The sequence below is a fragment of the Pteropus alecto genome, unplaced genomic scaffold, assembly GCF_000325575.1.
Source record: "Pteropus alecto unplaced genomic scaffold, ASM32557v1 scaffold287, whole genome shotgun sequence".
NCBI classification, from domain to species: domain Eukaryota; kingdom Metazoa; phylum Chordata; class Mammalia; order Chiroptera; family Pteropodidae; genus Pteropus; species Pteropus alecto.
In genome coordinates this window covers 1,885,162-1,909,207 of record NW_006439718.1, presented here as the reverse complement: position 1 = coordinate 1,909,207, position 24,046 = coordinate 1,885,162, and the positions used below count along the sequence as shown (strand labels likewise).

Here is a 24,046-nt window from a genome sequence, read left to right as displayed (position 1 = left end):
CACATGGAGCACATCCCCAAAGGAGACTTAACCTTCTTCTTACCGCTGAAGTTTTTCTGCAGAGGAGGCTAAAAGGCCTTGAATTTCTGGGGAGCATTTCCACCTCAGTCTCCTGGGGGCCGGCAGCTCGCTGACGGAGTCAGCTCGGACCAGCTTCTTGCTGCTCCTCATCCTGCAGGCACAAAGAAATGACCTTCTATGGCCCTGTGTGCCAGAAAGCTAGGGGCAGCATGTTTCTCTGCCCTCTGCAGTCATCTCAGTTGCTGGAAGTTCAGTGGGTATGTGCTGCCCCCCACCCCCTAATCCACTGCAGAGAAGCCACCCGAATTAGCAAGTGGTAGAGCCAGGACTCCATCCAGTCCACCTAACTCCAAAGCCCATTATTTCTTTTCACGTTTTCCTGTTTGACTGCATTATACCACTAACACTTATAAAACATTTGGAGAGAAATTGAAGCAAATGGTGCCGTGCTGTCTATGAGAGTTGGTTTGGGTTTCAGAGATCTTAAATCTCTTCCTAAATCATGGAAGAGATTCAGAATGTAGATCAGGGAGAAGTTTCTAGAAGGAGAGAATGAGCAAAATTGTAAATGAAGAAAGGAACTTGGTGTATTTAAAGGACAGAGAAGCCTTCTGACCAGCCAGCTTAGAAGGGAGGGAGAGACTCAGCTCGAGGGGATGGAAGGAGGTACAGCTCTGAGACCTTCCCTCTATGCTGGGTCATCAGTTGGCCCAGCTCAGACTCAGAACTAACAACAGGGATTGATCTGAGCTTCCCTGGACCAAAGCAAATGTTCCTTTTTAGCTGAGAATTCTTTGCCGAGCCCCTCCCTAACTGCCCTAAACTTGGCAGAAGTTGGTCCTTTCTGTCCATGGCTGATAAAGTGTATGATGTCTCATTAAACCTGGTTTGCAAATTCATCTTTTGCTAATACACTTTCCAGACTAATGTAGGCCCCCATGGCCACTCCAATTTTTCTTGGCCTAGCTTGGTGGCTGCTGGGCAGTCTGGCTTTGCCTCCACTGCTGCTCTGGAGGGGTCCTGCCTCTAGACTCACATATGCTTGAGCAAGTGCTCCGTGCACTGCACCAGGACGATGCCGTCAAATGGAGAGTGTTCACACACCACGCCGCAGGTGCCATCCCGGCCCACCACAAACTGCAATGAGGAGGAGAGAGGTGACCAGGCCTTCAGTAGACTCTGCGTTTCACACCCGCCCCATGGCTCCAGGGTAGGCCTCCTGGCCTCTCAAGGGACTTTCTCCTCAAAAACACCAAAGTATGTGATCTTCTAAAAAGATCGTTACCAGGGCCTGAGAATGTGGGTGTCTCAAACAGATCTAAACTATGTGACCTCCTTTTCAGAAATGATCTGGGCAGTGAAGATGCAGCCCAAAGTTTCTTGGCTGAAGTAGCCCAGTGATTGCTGACAAGCTTTGCACACTCTCCCCAGGTCGTGGGCAAATCCTTTCAGCTTCTGTTAGTCTTGTCTTCCCCTCGCAGTGTGTGTCAGGGCCACTATATTGTACTCCGTTGTGTGATGATGTGTTTGATGACCCCTATGTGTTGATTTTATTCCCAGGATCTAGACCAGTGTCTACACCATAGTAGGTGCTCAAGAATTTTGTTGAATGACTGAGTGAAAGATAACAATTTAATTTGAATGGCATGCAGATTCCTAGAGAGAAATAAAACCTCCCTTGATGAGAATGAGCAAAAGGTGTGCTGAGGGTGCCCCATTAACTGCTGCATGGGCTTTGTGTCAGGGACCTGAATTCCATTTCTGATGTTGCTGCCTGCTAGCTGGGAGAGCTTTCACAAGACACTTCAACTCTCTGGCTTCAGTCGGCTTGCCTTTAAAATGGATCCATTAAAGCTGGTACACAGGATTGATATAAAGACTAGAGAGAAGGTATATGAAAGGATCACAGGAACTGTAGATTACTCATGATTTTTTTCATGACCTTACAAAGGCTGTATTTAGCTGACTTGGAAAAAGAACATACTCGGTGCATAAAAGAACTGGGACAAAGTAATAAAAATGAGATTTGATTCTTAAAGCAAAACCCGAATGAATTAGGGTCATCTTGTAACCCATCCAGCACAACATCACACTCAAGAGTTACTAGGCCACCATCCCAAATCAAACAAATAAACAAGCTATTGAAATCTTTTCCGGGGCACACCTGAGATGACTCCATGTCTCCCCAATCTCTCACATAGTTGTCAGTTGCCCAAAGCTTTACTCCCATTCTTCAAACTTCCCATAGAGTTTCTCTCAAAACTCATCCCTACAGACTCTTTTCTCTCTCCCTTAGAGTCCTCTACCTTTCTCGAGCCTTTCTTCACATTCAGAGCCCATCGGGCTTCTCCAGCTCACCTGCTAATCTGTCCTGCCTTGAAGAAGAGCCCAGAGGTGTGCACAGTCACCCATGTGAGGCAGGAGGGAAGCACTGTGCCCACTCACACATTAGTGTTTTTCTGTCCCTGTCATTAAAAGAAATAGAGGCAAATGGTGCCTTTTAAAAACTGCTACAAAGCTTTACTATGTTTCAGGTCTTGTACATCCATTATATCATTTCACTCCCACAGCTGCTCCGTTAAAGATTACAAGCCATTAGCACTGCTGGTGGAGGCTGAAACAGCCAGCACACCAGCAAGAGAACTCATCAGAAATTGCAGAATCAATATGCAAATCAATAAAAAGGATAACCTGCAGAATGTACAGGACAGAGAAAGAGAAAAATAAGCCCAAAAACGCTTATCAGTGTGAGTGATGCTAACCCAAACACAGAGATGGTCGGCTACTATTTAATATGGTCATTGTGAACGTGTAGTGGCTTTAAAAATATACAAGATTAGATTCAGGATTGGCATGCTGGGGAAAAAAGAATGGAAGAATAGGAACGAATGGTCCAAACTCGACCTCATCCCCACCTGTGTGAGTGTTTTTCTCCAGGTCAAAGTGAGTGTCTTGTTTCTGGCTTGATGTCATGTGAATGAAAAAAATATGAATTGCTTTATTTCATTTTATGGCTTTTCTTCTGTGGAGATGCTGGGTTGCTCTACTTCTCAGAAATGGAGGGACATGTGCTAAAATGGCCAGACAAGGGCGACAGAAAAGCTAACATATCTGGACATCAGATGTGATTCTTGCTGAATGTGTTGAGGATTTGTTCAGTGGGAGCCTGAGGCATGCCCACACCTTACAGTGTATGATGGGAGATGGAAAATGAGCCCCAGGTCCCACCCAGAGAGTTCCCTGGCCTGGCACAGGCTGCAGAAGGTTAGGTAGTTTGAGTTGGGTTTAGCCACTTGCTCTTGAGAAAAGTCCTGGCCAGTTCATAGGTTCATACCAATGGCACATCTCTAGTCACTTCAGCTCCCTTGGCCCCACACACAGCATCCTGGGCAGCAGAGGCCAGTGAGTGAGTGTGCCAGATATAAGCACAGTGCTGGCTCGGGCCACTGGCCACGCCGCAGGGGATGCTTACCTGCAGTGACTTGTCATACCAGCGGTTTGCCCCATTCTTGCTGCAGCCTCCACCATGAAGGAGCTGGAGCGCCCTGTTGGTGTCACTGAGCTCCAAGCCCCCTGGGGCATCCAGGCAAACTAGGCAGATGCAGCGCTCAATCATGTCCAGTGAGTCCCGGTTGGTAGAGTCTGCAGGGCAGACAAGCAAAGCCTTAGCACTGCCCCACCTGAGGCCTGGGGTTCCCTCTGCACAGCCCCATATACACCAGAGGCAGGCAGATACACACATGGACACCCAGATCTTGAGCCAGTCCTCACCCCTCTCCTATTCCAGTTGGTGGGCCATGAAGTCGGCCAGACTGTCCTGAGCTTCTGTACTAACCCCAGGGCTCAGCTCATCCTCAGAGTCCCTGCAGTAGTCCCTCCCTCCAGGTGTGGCCAGTTCTGCCTCCAGATGTGTGGTCATTGGTCCTGCTTGACAGGATGAAGGGGGCTGGTGTAGGGCCTTCTCCATGGACGTTAGACACTCAGACCAGCCTATGCCAGGGGAGGAGCTCCAATCCCTTCATTTAACAGCACCCCCCCCACACACACACACTAGTACCCAAAAGCCACATCTGGCACATAGGCATGTTTATTTGTCTTGAACCATGATTTTCAAACATTAATTACTAGAATTTAAAATTAGTCAATTTCATATGAATATTTGAAGTAAGAGAGTAAGAATGCTTCTCTCCCTGCCATCCAGCAGTTATGTCGATATAGAGGGCAGATGGAAGAGCCAAGCTGCCCTGAACATGTATCCAGATGGGGGTTATTTCAGGCCTGTGGAACTCATTAGGACAAATAGGTTAAAAGCCACTGAGTTGTGCAGGAGATGTGTCACCAAAGGAACTTGACTCCTCCATGGGAACATTGGGCATGGAGTTCCTCCCAGAATAGAGCTGGGCTGGCCAGATGGGCTGCAGGCAGCCTCCTCCACCAAGCACAAGAATGTTCACAAAGCCTGTCCAATGGGACCCGACCATGGCCATGGCTGGTGCTGCTGTGTGTCCCCTCTCCCAGTCAGGAGTCTTTACAGTATTGATTGTGTTCTTTTTTCACCATCCTATACATGGTGTGGCATCAGGACCCAACAGGGAGGCTGTACATCTCCCAAAGATCAAGACTTCTGGGCTAGATGCTGTAATAGGATGAGGGTTACTGCCACACTCCACAAGTCCCAGAATATTCTATGCATGGGAAAATGGGGAGTGTGGTATTTGGAGGCAAAAGGGCATCATGTGTCAGAGATTGCTAGTTGCATATTGCAATATCCATTCCCCTTTTAGTCATAGGGTGCCTGGTTTTCAGCTTGGCCTGGGGACAGCCAGAACCAAAGCTACATTGCCCAGCTTCCCTTATGGCTGGAAGGAACCATGTGTCTAAATTCTGCCAACAAGATCTAGAAACATGATAATGACATCTTCCAAGAAACCTCTTTAAAGATAATTAGCATATGCTCTTTGCCCTTCTTCCCACCTTCCATTCTGCGACCTAGAACAGAAGTGTGATGGCCAGAGCTCTAGTCTCCATTTGGAACCATGAGGATGAGGGCCACGCCCCTGCAATGAGATGGAAGAACACTAGCCATTATGTATCAGCTCTGGCTCACCAAATTTAATCCTAACTTATACTGTTATATACTGGTGATGTTGAGTTCACATTCTTACATTGCAAGAATTTGCTGGAGCTGAGAAGCTGCACCCTTGGTTTGCCACAATCCTCTATCATTTATTTATCCCATTTGGTTGCTACATTTAAATTCCAGGTCCTTGCCCAGAAGCTGTTCTCTTTGTGGGAGAGAAGCATACTGAGGATTCCTCCAAGATGACAGTCAAATCCTTCCCTGTTCCCTTTTGTCCCAGCATCAAGGCACTCACTTGGGCGTCCCTGGCCCTGGGTGATGACTTTTTTATTTTCTGAAGTCAGCCTAGGCATGCAACCCTCTACATGTGCAGCCACATGCACCTTTCAGCTCCTGCCCCTCCCCCTCGCCACCAGGATCCCAGTGACCACTGAGTCAGAATGCCTGCTTTCAGAGCCCCTGGCTCTAGAGGCTTCTCTTCTTCCAGAACCTCAAGCTAAGAATTATGCCCATCATTGATCATAGGCATCTGAAATCTGCCTTCCTGAAGTTCAAGGAATGTATGGGAGCAGCATCTGTTTCTACTCTTAGGCTCAAGGTCCCCCTTCATCTTCTATTTATCAGCCAGATCCTGCCTATGGGTCAAAGCTAAGCATAACAGCATCTACCCTGGTCAGTGGGAGGCTGAGTCCACACACAGCTCATGCTGCCAGTAGGGGACAACTCCAGGAATGCACCCGTCCTCTTCTCGGACTGGCTAGGGACAAGGGGTGGCTATCGGTGAGGTCCTGTGTGCTCCTCCTACTCTTGGCCTCGCCCTGGCCTCTCTGGGCTGCTCCCTCACTCAGGCATGTGATGAGTTCCCCTTGCTGTCAGCCTTGAGTGAGGCAATCCCTAAGACCCTGCTCTGGGATTCCTCAACACTTGCTGGGCACACAGATGCTAAGGCCACCTGTGCTGTTCCCTATTTCAGCCCAGGTGATTACTCCAGTTTCATGGAAGGTTTCCACATGTCTTCATGTGAAAGGAGTCTCTAGTTCCCACCCATCCCATTCCTCCCACTTTTTGAAAATCCTGGGGGAAAGAGCCATCGCTCACAGCAGGCCTTCCACTCTGGAGAGTGAGCAGCAAGCCGGCCCATTCTCGGTCATCCATTCCTCCTTGTCTAGAATGAGGGTTTGGGGAGTACTGTCCTTTCAGATGCCTCTTGACCTCTATGGGGCTAGGATGACTCATCACCTTCCACATGGCCTCTTGGGCTCTCCTACCTCAGTCTGATCAACTTCAAGGCTTTGGGCCCTGCCCTAAGGAGCTAAAGGTAAATGAGACTCTCATCATTTTCCTGGAGAAACTTGCTTTCCCTCTGCTCCTTAAGTGTGGTGTAGTCACTGCATCACACCTTTAACCTAAAACAGTTCCTCCTGCCCATCAGGTAGAATTCAAACTTCTAAACACAGCCCCTGGGCTCCAGGGCTCACCTCTGTTGCCCCCTGACTCCCTGCATGGACCTCACACCAGCCTCCTACCACTCTCTGGGCACCTGTGAACAGGATTGTCTCCAGAATAGGGGCCCTTCTCCCACTCTGCCTATCAAAGCTCTGCTCCTAGAATCCTCCTGAACTCTGTAATCCTCTAACAGTGCTGGCCCTGTGCCCAGGCATGGTGAGAGCAGCCCAGACAGAGTACCCGCCCTCTAGGAATTCTCATACCTGGAGCCACCTGCTCAGTGCTCTGTCCACCAGGCCAGCCTCACACAGCACTTGGGCCCACTGTATCCTACCTCATAGCATATGCCCCTATAGCTCATGACCCTGCCACTGTCCCCAGAACCCCCATGTTTCAAAAAGTCACTGCCAGTCCAGCCGCAGAAGCCCTAATCTGGTCCCCTTTCCCCATATCTGTGAGCTCACATAGGGTGGGGCCTGAGTCATCACCTTAGGCAGACACAAGAAAGTATCCATGGCTTACAATGGACAGATGAGGCTGAGATCTGTGTGCACAGCTCAGAGAGGGGATCCAGAAGAGCCCTGGCAGCACACAGGAAAGGGCCATGTCCTCTGGAGGGTCAGAAAACCACTACTTTTGGGGCATAGAGCCTCATGGCAGAGAGAAGGTTAGGGAGGAGATGGGAAAGGATTCCTTACCCTTTGCAAGGCTCCAAACCCTGCCCCTCTCTGCTCTAGTACGAGTCCCTGCCAATGTCCATGGTTCCTGGCCCTGTACCGTGTGCTGTTCTAGGGGTTCCCTTGGGCTCACAGGCTGGCCAGTGACTTCAGAACATGGGAGGGCTTGGCCAGGCCTGGGTCAGATTCAAATACGCAGAGAGGAAGGGAGAAGCGTGTCAGGAAGGAGATAAGAGTGGTCTGAGGACTGGAAGGTAGACACCCATGCTTCTGTGTGGAGCTTATGGGTGAAGGCATGCAGGACTTAGGTGAGGCTGGAATGACATTGTAAAGTGATGCTAACCTTTGTTGAACACCTAGTATGTGCCAAACATCAATCTAAGCACCCATACTAATGAATATGGGACACACACTATTATCAGTGCCACTCACAGGTGAGGAGCAGAGAAGATATGTGTCTTGCTTAAGCTTACCCAGTTAAATGGATGGAGCTGGGCTTGATCTAAACTCAATGCCTAGACTATGAGCAGATCATCAAGGATGGAATGGCAGCATCAGGAATATGGACTTCATTTAGCAACAGCAGGGAGCCACTGGAGGATCTGGGCACAGGTTGATGTGATCAGAGCAGAGTCTAGGATGCTTAGCAGCTTGGGAAGGCTGTGGGCCTGGAAGCCTGCCAAGTGGTCATAGGCAGCCCCAATGCTGCCTACCTTGGCTTTTTCAGCCATGTCCTGGTGAGCTCTGGGAGCCCAAGCTTGGTATCTGCCTACTCCAAGGTTTCCTTAGGAAGAGCTCCAAGGCCAAAGTGGAGTGAGCAAGTTTCAGCTCTCCAGGAAGCCCATAGGAGTCCAACCAGGATACTGGGGAGCAGGCTTGACATTGCATTTAGATAGGAGAGTGGATGCAATGCACACTCCTTCCTAGCTAGGCAACTTGAGGCAGACAGCAAAAAAGGATAGCTTCTTAGGCATCAGTGCCCCACCCTCCTCCAGACAGAAGAGAGGGTCCCTGGGAAGGGCTGAGCCATCACCACTGCATGCTGGTTGTGCAGGACTTTGGAGCTAAGCACCAATCAACAGGAACCAAGTCCTGGCTCATTAGACAGAGTGAAATGGAAGCAGGACAGCCAAACAGGGATGCCAGGTGGCCTTGCAAATGAACTCCCTGCACACAAGGAGCTGATCGGTCAAATGCTGACAAGTTTATCATGTAAGGCAGAAAATAAACTACAGCCTAATTCATTCACCATGACTCTGGTCCAAATGTAATGGAAACAGGGAAGTGGGCTGGAGGCACATGGCAGGGGCCGTTTGTCTTGTGACATCCTCATCAAGCACACGGAGGCTCTTTAATGTGGTAAATCAATCTTCCTCAAGGAGTCCTTGCTTAATAGTGAGAAGTCTGAGTTGAGTAATAGGAGGAGCTTGCTCTGCCACCCACGCCTGGGGAGTTGATGGCTTTGGCGATGCAGAAATTCCAGAGGATACGAGGCATTGGAGGGCCATGGAGCTTCTGTTAGAGGTAGAAAGCTTACAGACTGTGACTAAGGTGAGCAAAGACAGAATCAACAAGGTACTTCTGCCTTTGGAGGGCTGCAGAACACTCAGGTGCTATTGTCTAACACACACACACACACACACACACACGCACACGCACACACACACACAGCCTTCTCTCGGATACTTGCTTCTTCTGATCTATTCCTTAGGAAGGTGGCATTGGGCACATTCTCAGAGGCTTGTAGTTTCTAAACCACTGACAAATCCATTTGAATATCTTCCCTACTCAGATCATATCTCCTTTAGGGGAAAAATCTGCCATCACACATCCTATATACTTCTTTATTCTATGGTTTATGGGGTAATCTTTATGCTCCCAGTCCCCAGAGGCTATGTGATTCTAACAAATGTATTTCTTGCCCAATTAAATCAGGTTCTTGCAAATCAGAACTGCTTTGACTTGAGATACAAAAGCTTCCTTAAAGAGCTCAAGAAAGAAGAATTTCTGCTTTCAGGACGATCAAGTGGACTTTTCTTTATTCCTACCACTAAAAACCCTGGACATTATATTTAAAACAAATGTAGAAGAGTCTTAAAGATGGAGAGAGGAAGGCAGAGTGACTAGGAACCTTAGGGCCCAAGGATAGTGGGTTCCCTGGATGTTATGGACTAAACCGTGTCTCCTCCATCCATCACCATATTCATATGTTGAAGCCCTAACCCCCAATGTGACTATATTTAGAGACAGAGCCTTTAAAGAGATAATTAAGGTTAAATGATGTCATAAGCTAATATGCCTATTATCCTTATAAGAACAGGAAGAGACATAGAGATGTGTATGCACAGAGAAAAGGCCATGTGATGAGGATGTGGTGAGATGGCAGTTATCTATAAGCCAGGGAGAGGCACCTCAGGAGAAACCAACCCTGCCAACACCTTGATCTTGGACTTCTAGCTTCCAAAACTGTGAGAAATAAATTTCTGTTGTTTAAGCCACTCAATCTTTTGTTATGGTAGCCCTAACAAAAGAACACACTGAGTTTTCTGTTTTACCTGAACTATCCCAGACTTGGAGTTGAAGTAGCCAGCAACCTAAAAACACAAACAAGTGTGAACCTGACAAAAGTTTGCTCTCTTTAAGTAAAGGACCAGATAAGGGGCAAGCTAGCAAGACAGAACACTTTTAGATAATGATAACTTACCCCCTCACTCCCATGCCAGCAAAGATCGAGTGAAGAGTCTAGACTTCATTCATCATCATCATTCTTTAATGAGGCATCTCATCTTGGATAGTTTCAGAGAGGTCATGGTCTCAGATGGAAGCTGGGACTTTCTTCTTCATTAGGTGGTAACTACTATCACAGTTGCTCTCCATACAGCATCAGGAGAGACCATGTGGGGAGATTGAATTCCCACCCCCGACTAGTAACAAGGAGTACCCTCCCCTGGTGTGTCAACGTAGACCACATAAAGAACCAGGACTTCTACAACTACCAGATGTAACAAGGTGGCACCACCCTGCCTCTGCTGGAGCAGTGTCAGAAGAAGTCAGCTAAAACAAAAGGTTTGTTTTTATTTTATTTATTTTATTTATTTTTTTATACCTACAGCACCTGGTTTCCGTAGGTGGTCTCCCATCCAAATACTAATCAGGCCCGACCCTGCTTAGCTTCCAAGATCAGATGGGATTGGGCGTGTTCAGGGGGGCATGGCTGTAGTCAGGGTGGTATGGCCGTAGAAACAAAAGGTTTAAATAAGGTCCAGAGTTTTAGAACATAACACATTCAAGTTTCAATAGAAAAATCACTTGCCATACCAAGAACCAGGGAAATCTCAACTTTAATGAAACAAGACAACTAATAAATGCCAACATAGAGATGACAGAAATGTTAAAATTATTTGAAATTATTTTAAAATTAGCTATCATAAAAATTCATGATCACATGCAAAACAAATAAAAAAAAAACAGAGAGTCTGCAAAAAAGTAAAAGATATAAAAAATAAAGCCAAATGGTAATTTTAGAACTAAAAAATATAATAGGCAATATAAAAAGCTCAGTGAATGGGCTCAATGGCAGAATGTAGGGGGCAGAGAAAAGAATCAGTGAACTTAAAGATAAGGCAATAGAAATTAGTCATATGAACAGAGAGAAAATAAACTAAAAACAAAGAAGGAGGAGGAGGAGGAGAAAGAACAGAGCTTAAGGGATCTGTGGGACAAAAGATCTAACAATCATGTCATTAGAGTCCCAAGAGAAGAGGAAAAAGAGCAGGGCAGGAAAGTAGTTAGAAAAATAATGGCTGGAAACTTCCCAAATTGGGCAAAAGGAATAAACCTAAAGATTCAAGAAGCTCAGTTAATCTCAAACAGGATAAATTCAAAGAAATCCATACTAAGGCATACCATAGTCAAACTTCTGAAAACTAAAGATGAAGAAAAAAATCTTGAAAAAATCTTGAAGCAGAGAGAGAGAAGGAGATAGAGAAATGACACTTTACCTATAGGAAAAAACTTCAAATTACAGCGTATTTCTTATCAGAGACCAAGAAGGCTGGTGGCACAACCTTTTTCAAGTACTGAAATAAAAGAACTGTCAATGTAAAATCTCATATACAGCAAAAATATCCTTTGGGAATGACGGAGAAATCAAGACATTCTCAGATGAGGAAAAACTAAGGAAGGAAAAACAACATAAAGTGTAAAAATCTACTAAGATTTTCATTCTCTTTCTGAGTTTTTAAAATTATATTTCACTGTTGAAGCAAAAATTATAGCACCGCCTAATGTAGTTTATATTAGAGGAAATATTTATATTAGAGGAAATATTTAAGGCAATTATAAATGAGGGAGAGTAAAGGTATGTAAAGAGTGGTAAATTTTCTATACTTTACTAGAAGTTACAAGATTTCAGCACCAATAGAGTGTGATAAATTATGTATATATAAGGTAATACTACAGAACCACTAGAAAAAGCTATACAAGCAGATATACTAAAACATTACAGATAAATCAAGATGGAATTATAAAATATGTTCAAGTAACTCAAAGAAGGTAGAAAAAAAGCAAGAATGAAAAGCAGAAATGAAAAACAAAACAAAACAAAAAATAAAATGGCAGAGTTAAACCACAGCATATTAATAATTACATTGACAGAAATTGATAAAGTAGATTAAAAAAAAGTCCCAGTTATATGCTATCTCCATAATTCACATCAAATGTAATGATACAGGTTGCTTGAAAGTAAAAGAAAGGAAAAGTATATATCAAGCAAACATTAATCAAAAGAAAGTAGAAGTGGCTATATTAATATCAGATTATGTAAACTTCAAGCAAAGAAAATTGTCAGGATATTACATTTTTAAAAAAGAATCAATCAACCAAGAACACATAACAATCCTAAATGTGGTATGTACCAAACATACCACAAAATATTTGAAGCAAAAACTGACAGAACTGAAAGGAGAAATAGACAAATTCATAATTGTATTAGGAGACTTCAACACCCCTCTCTTGATAACTGATAGAACAACTAGACAGAAAGTAGGTAAGGACATAGAAGGACTCAACGATATAATCAATCAAGAAGATCTAATTGACATTTAAAGAACACGCCACCCAACAACAGTAGAATGCACATTCTTTTCAAGTGCCTATGGAATATATGTGTTAAAGTAGACCATATCCTAGATCATAAAACACCCTCAACAAATTGAAAAGAATTAAAATTACACAAAATGTATTCTTTGACCACTGGAATCAAAGTAAAAATAAGTAACAGAAAAATATCGGGAAAAGTTATTTGGAAACTAAACCATACTTTCCCAAATAAAGCCATGGGTCAAAGAGGAAGTCTTAAAATTTTTTTAAAAAAATTAAAATGAATGAAAATAAAAATATACCATATTAAGATTTGCGAAGCCCAGCTAAAGCATTTTCGAGAGGGAAATATATAGCGCAAATGCTGACATTAGGAAAGAGAGAAAGTCTCAAATGAATAATATAAGCTCTCGCCTCAAGAACCAAGAAAAAAAGATGAAGTAAACACAAAGCAAGCAGGAGGAAGGAAATAACAGAGAGCAGAAATCAATGAAATTGAAAACAAAACAAAAAATAGAAAATCAATGAAAAGAAAGCTAGTTCCTTTAAAGATCAATCAAATCTCTAGGAAATCTGACAAAAATAAAAAAAAGAGGGAAAGACACAACATCAGGATAAAACAGGATATCATTATAGACCTTGCAGACATCAAAAGCTTAATTGAGAAATACTATGAACAACTCTACAGACATAAATTTGACAACTTAAATGAAATAGGCCAATCCTTTGAAAAGTATAAACTACCACAATGCACCAAATATAAAATAGATAATTTAAATAACCCTATAGCTATTAAGAAATTAAATTTGTAAGTTTAAAACTTCTGAAAGAGAAATCTCCAGGCCCAGATGGTTGCACTGGACAATTCTTCCAAATGTTTAAGGAAGAATTAACACCAAATATACACAATTTCTTCTACATATTATAAGAAGAGGATACTCTTCTCAATTCATTTTATGAACCCAGTGCTACCTTGACACCAAAACAAGACAAAATACAAACACACACACACACACACACACACACACACACACACACCGACCAACAGACCAGTAATCCTAACGAACATAGATACATAAATACTAAACAATATATAAGCAAATAGAATTAAGTAACATAATATAAAAAGAGTTATACTCCATGACTAAGTGGGTCTTATTCCAGGTATGCAAAGCTGGTTCAATATTTGAGAATGAATCAATGTAATCCATCATATTAACAGACTACTTAAAAATACATGATTATATCAATTGATGCAATGAAAGTATTTGACAAAAATCAACATCTACTCATGATAAAATCTCAACAAGCTAGGAAAAGCGAGGAAGGAACTTCCCCAACTTCATAAAGAGCATCTACAAAAAAGCCTATAGCTAATATCATACTTAAAGGTGAAAGATTGCATGCTTTTCCCCAAAGAACAGGAGCAAGAAAGGACACCCACTCTTACCACTGCTGTTCAACACAGTACCACAGTACCAGAAGTTCTGGCCAATGAAACAAGGCAAGAAAAGGTAATAAAAGGGATACAGATCACAAAGGAAAAAGAACTGCCCATATTTTCACATGACATGATTGTTTATGTAGAAAATCTTAAGGAATCTACAGAAAAAAAAAGCACTAATAAATGAATTCAACAAGTTTGCAGGATACAAGATAAACATATAGAAATCCATTGAATTTCTGTAAATCAGTGACAAACACATGAACATCAAAATTAAAAATAAAATACCATTTACCATCATGCAAAACAAATGAAATACTTCAGTGTAAATCTAACAAAAATTACAGGACTTGTATGCTGAAACTACAAAACACTAATGAAAGAAATCAAAGAAGCTCTCAGTAAATGGAGAGATATACCATGTTCATGCATCAGAAGACTCAACATAGTGACGATGTCAACTCTCCACAAATTGATATACACATTCAACACAGCTCCCATCAAAATCTCAGCAAGACTTTTTGTAGATATAGAAAAGATTATTCTAAAGTCTATGTGGAAAGACAAAAGAACTATGATAGCTAAAACAATTTTGAAAACAAATGAAGTTGGAGGAATCAGTATATACAATTTCAAGACTTATTATATAGCCACATAACCAAGAACACGTGGTATTGGCAGGGAGGTGAACACATAGATCAATGGGTGAGAATTAAAAAAACAAGAATAGACTCATATAAATATAACCAACTTATTTTGACAAAGGTGTAAGAGTAATTCAATAGAGAAAGGATTCAACAAATGTTGCTGGAGCAATTGAACACCTACATTAAAAAAAAAAAAAAAAAAAAAGGCCTGGATATAAATCTCGTTATATATATATACTACTTCAAAATGAATTGTCAATTTAAATATACAATGTTATATAAAACTTTTAGAAAAAATATAGGAGAAAGTCTTTGGGATCTTGTGCTAGGCAAAGAATTCTTAAACTTGACACCAAATACGCAGTCCATTATATTGGGCTTTTTTTACTCAGTGAAGCATCTTATTAGGAAGATGAAAAGATAAGTTACAGATTGGGAGAAAATATAAAACCATGCATCCAATAAAAAATTTATAAAGAGTACATAAGCAATTCTTAGAACTCACAGTAAAACAAACATACAACAACAAAAACCAACAATCTAATTGAATAATGAGTAAATGATATGAAATTATATTTCTCTAAAGAGGATATAGAGGTGGCAAATTAGCAATAAAAAAAAATTCAACATCATTAATTATTCAGAAAAATGTAAATTAAAACTATAATAAGATATGAATATAGACCTATTAGAATGACTAAAATAAAAAATAGTGACAACACTGAATGTTGTTGAAGATGCAGAGAAACTGGATCACTCATACATTGCTGATGGGAATGTAAAATGACATAGTCATTCTGGAAAAGGTTTTAGCAGTTACTTAAAAAACTAAACATGCAGATATCATATGACCTAGCAATTTCACTCCTGGGTATTTTTCCTGAAATGGAAATTTATGATCACACATGAACCTATGTGTATATGTTCATAGTAGTTTATTTGTAATAGCCAAAATGTAGACACAAATCAGATGTCCTTCAATGGATGAGTGGTTACATCACCCATTGTGATACATCCATACCATAAAATATATGAAAAGGAATGAACTATTAACATATGCAACAACTTGGGTGAATCTCCAGAGAATTATGCTGAGTGGAAATAAAGTAAACCTCAAAAGGTTACATATTGTATGATTCCATTTATATAGCATTCTTGAAACAATAACAACATTATAGAAATGGAGAACAGATTAGTGATTGCCAGGGGTTAAGTAGGGGACAAACAGGAGGGAAGTGGATGTGGGTATAAAGGGGTCATTGTTGGGATGGGAATGTTCTCTATCTTGACTATCTCAATGTCAATATCATGGTTGTGATGTTGACATACTAGAGTTTTGCAAGATATTAGCATTTATGGGGAAAGGATACAGGCAAGATTACATCTCACAAGTGCATGCGCATCTACAATTATCCTCAAATATGTTTAATTTAATTTCAAAAAAGACTGGGGCCAAAAATTGCTCCTTCCTCTGGGCTCTAACTACCCTTCCCACAAAGGCAGATGTTAAGAGCTATCAGACTTCCAGAATCAAGGGAGGGGTGGCGAGTGGAGAAGGGCAAGAAATACAGGAAGAACACCTCACAGCTGCCTTGTACTACAAATACCATTGTGCTGCCTATGATTTCACGGAAAGCGAGGGCCGGAGAGATGGTCACCATGGGAAAATGAAAGGAGAGAAGTGTCTGTAGTCTGTGCTCACAGGGCATGTGGTTTGTGGGGAGACTGAGGGAAGCAAAAGAGCATCCCAGAGTTAATAAGGGTTGGGGTTTCATGCAAGGAATACAGGCTATTCAGTCTGAGGCCACAGGCCACTATCACTGACTGCATGGACACTGCCCATTCAACAGGTGCCCATTTTCAGTTCATCAGGTTTTTCTAGAGAGGTTGTGTCCCCAGAGTATCTCCTCAAATCTAATAAAATTTATTTCTTAGCTAATACCCTCTGCATACCAGGCACCTGATCACTGCTTTGCAGCCCCTCCAAATCCCCTTGGTCCTATCCACAAGGAGGGGCTGCCACCTCCATATCCTAGCCTAGGGAGCCAGGCTCCAGAGGACAGCAGAGACATCAGGTCAAGGCCAGGCCTCTTGCCCTAGACTGTGTGCCTCTCCCAGTCTGGATGCTCTGGTCCATAAAAGTCTTCATGCTTCCACTGTGGGGGCAAGGCATTGGCTCCAGCCCCATCTTCCCCCAAGAAAGAAAATAGCATTCAGCCTCGAGAGCCCAGGAGGTATTTCTGGGCCAATTAAATCAGAGAGGCTGTTATTGCTAATGTGTAATTGGTTTCTAAAGCAGCAGACTTGCCAATCTCTGGATGACAATATTTAAATAGCAAAATGCCCCATTCCAAGTGGTTCTTGTAAACCATGACCGATGCCTTCTGCAGATGCAGCCACCTTCTGTCATCTCCCTCCTTGAAAGCAGTGGCTCAGCTTTAAATGACTGCTGGGGATAAATATTTATGGGACTGTGTAAATGGAGACATCTGCTTCCAAGTTTGTTGGCAGGATCTCCACAGCAGCACCCAGGAAAGCTGGTGGTGGGGGTGGGGGGCTCTCCGAGCTGGCTATCCTTTTCCTACAAATTGACAAGTGCTGTAGTCTTCCAGACTCAGGGCCAAATGTCTAATTAAATTTCCAGACCAGGATAACGGTGTTGGTTCCTCCTGGGTTCAGGAAGCCATAGCTTTGCAGCTTGCTGGGGAGGGAGGTCCCGGGAGGATGTGCATGTCCCTCCTGAGGCCTCGAATCCCACCCCTGACTGCCAGGCCCTGCAGATCTCAGGCTTGGAAGGCGGATGCCCCAGGGTCAGTCCCGGCCTCACAGCTGACACCATCAAGGGTTGGTTATCTCAGCCTGTGGAAGACCCAGCCTCCTCCATTCCATGAGGTTGAAATCTCCCTTCATGGGCTATAATGAAGACCTAAAGCAACAAGGGACCGAAAGTGCCCAGGGCAGGGCCCAGCATCAAGGAGGAAACTACATGCACAATAGCTGCTAACATCTGAACAAAGGGGTCCCATACTGGGCTGTGAGTGTTTAGACATATATATTCCTTGGCTGCACTCTTGTCTCACTGGAAAATCACTGGGGCGATGGAATCTATTTTTGTTTTTTGTTTTTTTGTTTTAAGGAGTTCTTGAGATGACCCCGATGTCGTCAGCCAGCTCCAGTCACACAGACGTTGGCTCACTTGGGTTTAGTCTCAAGTCCCAGTGGGCACAGGAAGCCCTCCTGGGTTCTGACAGGCAGAGGGGTGAGGTCCCCACATGCCCTCAGGACTCCTGTTGGAGGCACTCCTTTGATTTTATTCCATCTACTTTTGTCCTAACAATTCTACTTATTCCAGTCTCCCAAACAAAGACCGCAGGCTTCTGAAGACAGTGATGGTCCTGGTGTGGCTTGGAGCTCTTAGACCCCCAGGAGGGCTCTCAGCATGGGCTATGGATGATCCAGCTGTGGATACACACATTTGTCCTGCACCATGATCTCAGTGAACTCTGTGTGAGAAGCTCTGTGTGAGAGGCTGTGGGGGTATGGAGACACTGGGCACAGAGTGAGGGCATAGGCTTTGCTGCAGACACCTGGCTCCATCGCTTGTGAGCTGTGCCACAGTGGCAGTTACTGGACCTCTGCGAGCTCCACTCTTTTATTGTCACAGAAGTAGAGTCAGATTGAGGAGCCTGAGAACTCATAGAGAGAGTGGACCACCTCTTCTCTCAAGGAGAAAGGAGTGATGAAATCAACCTGTCCTGCAGGGCCTCAGTTGACCCTCTGAGAATTCAGGTACAGATTTCATCTGAGCTCCACCAAGACAAAAGGAAATCAGCTTGGCCAAGGTCTCTTGCAGGATGACACCTGCCTGGTCTCTGCCCAGGCACTGGGCACAGGCACTGGTGTTTGCCCAGGTCTCCGGAAGGGAGATGAAGACCATAGGATTTCAGTTGTGATGTCCTGAAAAGCACCCACCTCAAGGTGTCAATTATGATACTGCTATGGGCTGGAAATGTGTTTCCACCCCAACAACTCCAGCCAGGTAGGCATTCCTGAAACTAGGAGAGAATAACGTCCCAGAAGTTAAGGGTTTGGGAGCATTGTTTAGAATGATGACAACTGCCCCTAGGTCTGTCACTGGCACTCCCATGCCCTGATGCTCCAGTGGCCTCTGCATGGGCTCAGCCCTCACCCCTTCTCCTTTCCTCTTTCCTGATTCCTTCATGATGCCTGGCTAGTGATGGCTGGTTCCCTGCATCAGTAATCTCTTCTGAAAGTGTTCTGTTCACCTTCTGCCTCAACTGGAGGCAGTCCCTGGGGGTACATATCCCTGTGCCCAATCATCATTCAGGTAGCTTGAATGTCCTTGTGGATGACCCAGGCCTAATCTTCCTCTCTCAGCCTCTCAACCTCCCAACTTTGACAGTCTAGCCTCAGGATCCACTCCTGCAATCATATCTTGGAACTATCACTACCAGGAACTACCCCCACTGAAGTCTCAGTTTCAAACATCCCATACTCTTGACTTACCTCACTGATACCCCAAAAACCATCGGCCCCACTACCTATTTCGACTATCCATCATCCACGTCTGTCTTTCACTTCCTTTCTGTCATGGGCTGAATTGTGTCCTCCCAAAATTCCTAAATTGAAGTCCTAACTCCCAGTACCTCAGAATGAGACTGTATTTGGGAGTGAGGTCTTTATTGAGGTAATTAAGGTAAAATGAGTTCAGGTTATTAGGGTGGGCCCTAATCCAACATGACTGATGTCCTTATACTAAGAAGAGATTAGGACACAGACATTCACAAAGAAAAGACCATGTGAAGACACAAGGAGAAGACAGCCATCCGCAAGCCAAGGAGGCAGGCCTCAGAAGAAACTAACCCTGTTGATACTTTAATCTCAGATCACTAGCTTCCAGAGCTGTGAGAAAATAAATTCCTGTTGTTTAAGCCACTCAGTATATGGTACTTTGTTATGGCAGCTGGAGCAGACTACTATGCCTCCTTACTGAGTTCAGGTTCCAACATTATAACTGTTTCCTTGTCACACACACCCTTCCCTTGGTCATATTCACCAGCTTTGTCCAAAACTGGTGATTCACCCACCTACTCCTTGCCTGAACCTGAAGAGCTGAACATTGTGGGGAGTGGGGGTGGGGGATGGTGCAAAACAATGCTAATTTTTTTCTCCTAAAATGTATGATCACAAGTCCTCAAATATGAGTAAGTTCTCTTTCCCACTTTCTGAAAGCCTATTTCATGTGTTCTCTTTCATCTTCAGAATTTCATCCCCTGCCTCTCAGCTCATGGATGTGGCTCTGTCGATCTGAGACCAGAAGTCACCAGTCGGGAACCTCCTCATTCTCCCACTACCATAGCACAATCTTATGTATCTCGGACCCAGGTTTCTGTTTTCCTTGCACAAACCAAAGGCTTCTTTTTCTCTGGGCTCTGTTTCAAGAATTCCAGGGCTGGTTTTCTGTGTGAAGGACTGGTTTTCTGCTATGCAGATGATACAGTCAGTGCTAACTGGATTAATCGGACTTCTGAAGGGAAGGTGCATGTGCCCTTCCTTTCTGTCACACATCCCTGTTGCAAGAATTCCATCTTTCCATTGACCTTCTCTCTCCTCATTAACAATTCTCTTATGGGATTAACTCCATGAATTTGTCTACATGCAACCATGCCCTTGCCTCTCGTACTAAAAACACTTTCCTTGATCCCCTTCCTTTTCCAGCAATTTCTCCATTTTTCTGCTCCTTTTAAAACCAAACTGTGAAAGAGCCATCCACACTTACCGATGCTACTTATTGACCTCATCAACAATTTCTCCCTGCTTTTGGATCACATCCATCAGCCTACAACCATTCACTCTTCCCACTACTCCAGTCTGACCTCCATGAAGGTCACCAATGACTCTTCCTTGAGCTCTCAGCAGTATTCCAAGTGGTTGGCCACTCCCTCATTCCATCTTGGATTGTTGTGACTCATTTGATTCCTTTTGCATCTTTCTCTACCTGACCTCCGAGGCCCTGTTCTTTTGCTTCTAGATGATCTCACCCAGGTCCATGACTTTAAATATCACTTATGTGCTGATGGCTCTCAAATTTATAACTCTGTACTGACCTCTGTCTTGAGGCTCAGACACATAGATCTAATTTGATGTCTCCAGTTGGATGACTCAAAGCATCTCAAACCTGACATAATTGGAAAGAACTTCTCCATGCTGTAGCCACTTCCCCACCTGTTTCCCACCTCCGTGAATCGTACCACCATCCACTCAGTTGCTCAAACTAAAGCTTAGGAGACTTTGCCACTTCTCTTTTCCTTCTTCTTCTACTTTGAAATATATGTAGACCTTACCCATGTCTTTCCCTCTCAACTCTAGCCCAAGCTGCTATAATCTTTCACTTTTATACAGAAATCATTTCCTAAATGGTTTCCCCATCTGCCTTCTTGGGAAGTGGGGTGGCCGTTCCAGAGAGGAGGGCTTTGTAAAGGACTGGTTTTCTGCTATGCAGATGATACAGTCAGTGCTAACTGGATTAATCGGACTTCTGAAGGGAAGGTGCATGTGCCCCTCCTTTCTGTCACACATCCCTTAGAAACAGCACTTCCATTTAGAAATCCAGATCAAAATCCATTAACAAATTAATTCTGATTAGTGCAGTCCAAGCCCTGAGACCTCAAGGCAATCATGAGCAGGGAGATGACTTGGCCTGGCCTGCTAATAAAGTGGAAACTGTACTGGAAGCAGAAGCGATTATTTTGATGCCTCAGGCTGTCCCTGGAGAGGAGAAGAGTGGGATTTGATTACAACATGGTCTCCTGAGGGAATTAACTCACTTTCAAATGATAAATTATTAATTCCTCAACTTGGTTAGGTCTATGAGAACGAGCTCAGTTCTCACACCTCCTGGTGGCCTGCGTAGTCCCTGATTTAGGAAGAAGCATTCATAGGTGCCCAATAACTGGATGAAAGAATACTTAATTGGTAAGTGAGAAATAAGTCTGGGGCCTAGTATATTTAGTAGCCCTTCATTCTTTTATTGAACAAATATAATTGGGCCCTTACTGTGCTTGGCATGGCAGATTCAAAAATTAAACCAAATAGATAAGGCCCTTCCTGGACTTTATTGACTGGAAGAGGAAGGCAGATAATCAGCACGACTCAAACAAATGAGAGTGAGAAATGCAGTCAGAGCATATTAGGAGAGGGATGCTCAAGGAGGGCCTAAGGTGGTAACACCTGAGGTGAGATCTAGATGGTGCAAAGAGCCAGCCAATCCTGTGAGAAGAACTTTCTAGGGAGAGGGACCAGAAAATCTAAGTACCTCTTGCCAGAGAGCCAGGTCCTGCTGCCTTCTTATTCTCCCAGTATGACCAGTATGGCCATCTTTGCCTCATGGTAGGGCAGGCGCATCGCTGCTGGCCTGCTGATTTTGCCCACAGTCAGTTTGCCATTCTGGATGCTATCCTTCTCTCCTGCCTCTCTCACTTATGTCACAGGACTTTGCTCAATTCCCACCTCTTCTAAAGAAGCCTTTCTAAAGCCTCCCAATTGGAAGGGCTCCCTTCTCACTCTGAAGTCTTGAAGCATTTATTTGGCACCTGCTGTGTCTATTATGTTAAGTGGATAGATGTCACATTACCATGTATTTGAACCTGCTCCTGCAAGCCCTCTTTTCCTCTGTTTCTTTCAAGTGGGCTTGGGGGTAAAGTTTTCATCCTCTCTGCCTCTTATACTCCCCAGGCCTAGCCCAGGTCCTCAGCTTACAGACACTCAGGGAGTCTTGATGGACACTGAGCCAAGTGAAAGCCCGAGTGGTAGATGGAGGCTCACAGAAGTCTCATCTGTCATCCAAGAATCTCTAGCCTATGCAAGAAAGGTAGGCTCTCCATCCAGTTCCTGGGAATATGACTGGCTTTGGATTTGAAAAGTAGTTTCCAGAAGTATGATTTAAAAATGTTAAGACTATTACTAGCTTTCTTATAGGGATGCTTGGAAACATTCACAAAGGGAGCAGCCAGTCCGAAGGATAAGGTCAGCTTGAAAATGAGAAGTTCTAGGACCAAGAAATCACATGAAGGAGGCAACCAACCACCCTTCCAGAAGTGAGCTCCCTCCCAAATCCCCATCTGACAGCTCTCCCAGTGACACAGACCCCTTAAATGAGAATGATCCCTGCCCACAAGAAAAACACAACTGCTTAATTATAGCCAGCCTCCTTCCAGCTCAAAATCTTCCCTTGCCCAGTATTCCCAGACAAGCCAGGATTCCAGTGCTAATCAGCCTCACCCAGAAAGCTGAAATAAGAGGGTCAGCGTCAAGGTGTATCGTCCGACAGCAGAACTTGTTGCCAGGTCCTGAGTTGGAGGGAGGCCTGAGCCCCCCATGCAATGGCAAATGGGGATGAGGCATGGTGCCTGACCCTGGAGGAGGGAAAGCCAATGGGCGTGAGAGGATGAGATGAGTGTGGAGATGTGCTGGACACTGCTGCTGACCTTTCACGAGGACCGTCCTGGCCTCAGCCCACTCGCTCCTCCCGTCTGATGTCAGCAGGCCGATTGGAGGCAAACGTTCATCCTCGTTGGAAGCCATTTTGACTATCTTTCTCAACTGAGTGAACAGATCCCCCTCACTGAGACGGCGGAAATTAATGACAACATCCAAGACAAAGAACTGTAGGGGAAACAGGTCAAACATGTCACTCATGGCAACTGGCCCAAGGTGCCAGGCCTTCACTGAGCCTTCACAGGTGAGAACGGATGGGGATGCTCAGGCCCAAGGTCTCTGAAGTATGTGATGGCTCTGAATAGTCACAATTTGGGACCAACCCAACTCTGTCAGCGGTACTGGACTCCAAGCTACTTCAAATCAAAGAAGTCCAGATTAAACTTAGCTAAAAGAACATTTGATTTTGTGGTTCCTAGTTCATGTAAAACTATTATGTTTGTGGGGGAATTGAGTATAGATTGGTACAACCACTGTTGGGGGAGGCTGTGTCTATCATTGCTAAAAATGTGCATACCCTATGACTCAGTAATTGTACTTATAAATACATACTTTAGCCTAAGGCTTAAAGAAACATACCCTAGTGCCAGAAGACCTATACAAGAATGTGTATATCAGCCTTGTTTGCAGCAAGATGGTAGAGCCTAAATGTCTCCAGTAGGTAATAACTAAGTAAAATGTACCTATCCAGTGCATGTCTACCTAGTAGTTAAAAGGAATGAACTAGTTCTCGATACAGCTACAGGGATAGATCTCAAACATCCTGGTGAGTGGAGAAAAAAGATCAAAGAAGCCTTCAATAGTCAGTCTGTAAAGCTGTCCATCTGCCTGTGTATAGTCTCCAGGAAGGCCACAGCCTCAGTGACTACATGTGGAGGGGCTGAGGCCATGCTGGGTCTCATTAACGACCCTCAGCCCATCCATTCAAGTAGCTCTTTTGACCTGACCTGGTTAAGGATGGAATGGGAGCCCATGGACAGTGTTCTCAATAGATGACTCTCCTCATTCTTAAAATCTAACCAGTAGAGAGAAATGGGACTGACTAGGAGTCAGGAGGTCCCACTTTGGGGCCACTCTGGCCCAGGTCACTGTGAGACTCTGGGAGAGGGCTATG

At 44.1% G+C, this 24,046-nt stretch overlaps 1 protein-coding gene and 1 pseudogene across 1 annotated transcript in view; both read right to left on the bottom strand.

The window, feature by feature from the left end:
• The window catches only part of CHAT (choline O-acetyltransferase), a 45,161-nt gene that overhangs the window by 13,887 nt on the left and 7,228 nt on the right, over positions 1–24,046 (bottom strand). Inside the window, exons 6-9 of the mRNA XM_006916951.1 lie at positions 22,923–23,100; positions 3,494–3,663; positions 1,058–1,158; positions 44–172 (exon numbers count right to left, since the gene is read on the bottom strand). Coding sequence (XP_006917013.1) covers positions 44–172; positions 1,058–1,158; positions 3,494–3,663; positions 22,923–23,100 — 578 coding nt within the window. The remainder of the gene's footprint in view (positions 1–43; positions 173–1,057; positions 1,159–3,493; positions 3,664–22,922; positions 23,101–24,046) is intronic.
• LOC112483910 lies at positions 10,328–10,446 on the bottom strand (annotated as a pseudogene).